This window comes from Hordeum vulgare, chromosome 3H (genome assembly GCF_904849725.1).
Source record: "Hordeum vulgare subsp. vulgare chromosome 3H, MorexV3_pseudomolecules_assembly, whole genome shotgun sequence".
In the NCBI taxonomy this organism is placed as follows: domain Eukaryota; kingdom Viridiplantae; phylum Streptophyta; class Magnoliopsida; order Poales; family Poaceae; genus Hordeum; species Hordeum vulgare.
Genome location: NC_058520.1, coordinates 610,585,526 through 610,590,324, shown reverse-complemented (window position 1 = coordinate 610,590,324; position 4,799 = coordinate 610,585,526). Strand labels below are relative to the sequence as shown.

Below are 4,799 nucleotides of genomic sequence, written 5' to 3'. Positions count from 1 at the left end.
TAATGCAAAACTATTTTCTATTTTCATAATTAATAATTTTGACTATCCAAACTATTATGATAATGAAAACCGTCGCCATCGTCCTCCTCGCCATCGTCCTCCTCGCCGCCGCGGACGCCACCGCCCCCACATGTATGGCGCTAAGCCTTAGGCGCCACACATGTGCAACGCCCAAGGCTTAGGCGCCACACATTCTGGCATGCTGAAAACTGCAGCACATAGTGCTTGAGAGGAGTTCAAATATACATCACAAATAGTGCTTGAGGAGTTCAAATATACAACACAAAGAGGGTGGAGTTCAAACATACATAGGGTTCTTAAAGAACATACATCCAAAAGTGCATACATAGTGGAGTTTCATAGTAAGAAAGCGCGCAAGCGAACAAGGTTCAACAACAAATAGGGTTCAACAACACATAGGGTTCGAAGATGAAAGCGCGCATGAGAATAGAAGCATCCGGCTCTATTGGGTCGAGCAAGGCCCCTTTCCCTTCTTCTTCTTCCTCTCTTCTTCCTCTTCCTCTTCCCTTTTGCGCATTTTTGAAGCCTCTTCCTTAACCCTCTCCGTGAAGCGTTGATGCTCCCGCTCTCTCTTTGCTGCGTCCTCTGCCATCATCTTCTTAAAGTTAGCTTTATATTCTTTTTTACGTTTCTCTAGCGTCTTCCTGTCATTCTCCTTTATCCTAGCCTCATATCTCATGCGCTGAAGTTCCATTTGCCACTCCTCATCCATCCTTGCCTTATGCTCCTCATCCTTCTTCTTTCGCGCTTCGGCTACATCCTCCTCTCTCAACTTCTTTGCAGCCCTCTCCATCAACCGCTGCTCCTCACTGGCTACATCCTTCTCCTCCCCCCACTCCTCTTTTGGCTTGTTGGGTTGAGAAGCGGCCATACCTACAAAACAGGCATCAAAGCTCATAGTTAGTAAAATAACACACAAAGGAGCATGAAAAACAACATGATAAAGATAAGTCAAATATGTGACATACGGAAATGGTCCTCGTAGTTATCCACGCATACCAATCCTAGTAAGTCCACCACCTATCCCACCACTGCCTCTAGCACCACCACCACCTATCCCACCACTGCCTCTAGCACCACCACGACCTATCCCACCCCTGCCTCTAGCACCACCCCTGCCTCTAGCACCACGTCCTCTAGTAAGCCCAAGTCGGCTAGGAACATGTTGAGTAGGAACTTGTTGGGTTGTGCTTGCTTGACCCGTCCCTTGTTGGCTCGTGCTTCCTTGACCCGTCCCTTGTTGGCTAGGACTTGGTTGGCTTGACCTAGAATCATTGTTTTTAGACTTCTTCTTTCGCCTCGTACACCTTCTTGTGTTGTGCCCTGTTACACCGCACTCTCCACAATGTGATCTCTCAGTAGGCTCTTGGAATTGGTTGTTACCCATTTCTCTGCCGCCACCATGGCCCCATCCATCCATGTCTCCTCTAAAACGCTTTGTCTTTCGTCTTCCCAGTTTCACAACCTTCCACTCTGGGTCGGCCCATAGTTGTACTCCATGATACTCCGGCCATTGTGATTGGTCAAAGTATGGTTCAAATCTAGGAGCCCATGTATGCTTCGTGGTCATGATCGAGAACTCGGACTCCCTCACAGTTAGTGGATGGTTGACGTCCACATTCCTACTGTGAGCTGTCGTGTACAAATGCGAGCATGCGAGATGAAGAAACCTTGGCCTCCCACAAGAGTAATCACACAAGGATAAAGATACCTTGAACGCCTTGTTTCCGTGTTGCTGGCCATCGTTTGTCGTTCCTCCAGGCTCATTCACTTGGTATGTCCAATCCTCGTTGTTGTACAGGGTAGCCGTTTGGGAGTCAGCCTTCCGTGATTGAAATACCATCCATTTGTCAACCTTTGGAGGAAACTGGTACTTGTACTTTTTCTTGTTCTCTCCCGCAATCTGATCATCTGTTTCTTGCGAGTACTTTAGAAAGTATGCTCTCAACTTGTCGAATGTGTATTGAACTATTGCCGTCACTGGCAACGCACGGACACCCTTCAACACCCGGTTGAAGCATTCTTCCATGTTACTTGTCATTTGACCATATCTTCGGCCATCTTCATCATAAGCTCGTGCCCACTTGGCCCGAAGTTCAATGTGCCTATTCAGAAACTCAAGCCCACCTGCATCAAGTTTTTTGTTTACAAGCAAAGCATTGTACAATCTTGCAAATCGTTTGTCCGAAAATGCTTGACAACAATCTTGAAGATCATCCGCCAACTCCTTGCTACCAGATGCCCAGTAGAAGTTTGCACAGAAATGCCTCATGCACCATCGATGATGCAAAGGAGCATGGCCGGGAATGACAATGTCAGCCGCGTTAAGTATGCCTTGATGGCGATCCGATATGACACTTATTTCCCTCTCAAACGGTAATACTTTGGTTCTTAAAATATGCAAGAACCATTCCCAGTTAACATTGTTCTCTGCCTCAACCAAAGCAAAAGCCAAAGGCATCAACCGGTTATTGGCATCACTTGCTATTGCAACCAACAATGTGCCCTTGAATTGTCCGGTCAAGAACGTGCCATCATGGAGATGACAGGACGACAATGCTGAAAAGCCCTCACACATTGCTCAAATGCCCAAAATGCACGGCCAAATACGCGGACCCTATTTCCATTGAGAATCCTTGTTTTCTCCCCATACGGCTCGACCACATGAACCATGCCCGGGTTAGTGTGGGCAATAGCTCCCAACAACCTAGGTATGCGGTTGTATGCTTGCTCCCAATCACCATACAACATCTTGAATGTGGCTTGCTTTGCTTTCCATGCCTTACCATATTTCACCTTGTAGTGACAGAGGGCTTTCACAAGGTCTTGTACGCTTTTTATGCTCATTGTAGGAAGAGAGGAGATGGAGTTGGAAAGCCTATAAGCGATGAACTCGAAGGTGAGTTGTCTATGGCTTTGCGACGAAAGGGCACCATCAACCCTCTTGCCTCGACACATGTGAGGCATACAACTGACAATGTTCCATCCTGACCCTCCTTTCCATGGTCTTGCACGGACAATCCAAGGACACCCTCTATCCTCACATGCAACCGTGTAACGCGGCTTCATGTTTGAATGAACAACTTTGTGTGGCCTATAATGCGTAACAGAATATTCATCCAACCACATCTTCAGTTCAAAGAATGTTTCGAACTTTGACCCCGGCAAAATAATATTCTTCCCATGTGTGTCCCGATGAGAAGGTGGCCTAACTCCAAACAATATGCCTTCGCCTCCGTCAACCACGGCTTCATCCGCAAGGCTAAGATCCTCGAACAATGGTGTCCGGTGATCACGCTTTAATACCTTCGTGAAAGCTTCAACCTCCTTTGCCGTGAACCCTTCCTCATCAACTTCTTCATCGGGACCCTCATCGTCAGACTCAGAGGCATAGCCACGTGCGTACGGAATAGAATGGTCCATTGTCTCTTGCAAATTATATTTGTCCAAATCACCAAGATTGTTGTCATGAAGAACATTACCATCATTCTCATCATCATCGTGCTCATCATTAGCCTCTACCAATGGTTCATATTCAATGTTGACCTCTTCGTTGGCCTCATCAACACAAGAAAGAGGTTCAATGTTGGCCTCTTCGTTGATGGGTGCAGGAATAGCTTCAACAATCGAAGAGGCAACCCGGTTCAAATCCTACAAGTTAGGAACATTTGTTTTGATGGCAAATAACTCTAGAGCCTTGTCTAGTGATTCGGCCACCGTATCCTTGTATGCAAGCCAACGTTGCTCGGAGTTGACACGCATGGTCTTCCAACGAATGTGCATTCCAAATCCCACATTATGCCTACCATCAAACTCAACTAAATCACTAGGGTCCATCCAATTCAAATTCTTTCGGACTTGTTCCAACAATTCACCATAGCTAGGACACAAATCGAACACCATATCAAGCTCATCCGGGTCCGGATCAATATTGCCTTTTAAAAAGGCATCCTTGTCCACGTGATCAACATAAACACATGGTGTTCCCATCCCTAAACAACAAAACATAGAACTTTTTTTATAAGCAATCATACAACTACAATATCTACTTACTAACTTCCAAACATCCATAACCCTAACACCATCATAAAACTGACACAACCAAACATCCCTAACCCTAGCCTAACCATAGCCTAACCCTAAAACAACCATAATGCAAACATCCAAACAACCCTAATCATAACACCATCATACCCCTTATCATAACATACAAACAAATACAACAATATCATATACATCCCACATTTCATGAAAAACTAGGGTTTCCTCAAATTTGCAAAAAAAAGACCACAAGATATTTTTATTTGGATGAGAATGAGGGGAGAGGTGGGGATTACCTTAGGGGAGTGATTGGACAACAAATGTCCGCTCCAAACCTTCAGATTTGGTGATTTGGAGAAGGATTTGAAGAGGGCCCGTGGCTGGGAGAGGGGGCTCGGGGAGGGGAATGAGGAGGGGGTGGGGAGGGGGTGGGGAGGGGGCCTGGCCCGTGCCTGTTTAAGTCAATGTGTGGCGCCTAAGCGTTCGGCGCCACACATTACAATGTGTGACGCCTGAGGCTTAGGCGTCACACGGCCTGGGGGGTGGGCCCTCTCTGCCAGGTGGTCGGGGGGGTGTGGCGCCGAACAGCTAGGCGTCACACAGTGTAGTGTGGCGCCTAGGTGTCGGGCGCCACACAAAAGGGTAAGTCGGGTGACATATTTTCCCCGAGGGGTCACTCTGTGAGTTCTTTCCCCCAGGGGTCATTTTTGTCAATTTTGCCCCAAGAACCATGCAGT

The 4,799-nt window shown here is 46.9% G+C and overlaps 1 protein-coding gene across 1 annotated transcript; it reads right to left on the bottom strand.

Moving 5' to 3' along the window:
• Positions 1-347: 347 nt before the first annotated feature.
• On the bottom strand, positions 348-952 carry LOC123441096 (vicilin-like seed storage protein At2g18540). Its single transcript, XM_045117619.1, has one exon. The coding sequence runs from the start codon at positions 917-919 to the stop codon at positions 464-466; it is 456 nt and encodes a 151-aa protein (XP_044973554.1). The 5' UTR covers positions 920-952; the 3' UTR covers positions 348-463.
• Positions 953-4,799: the final 3,847 nt, after the last annotated feature.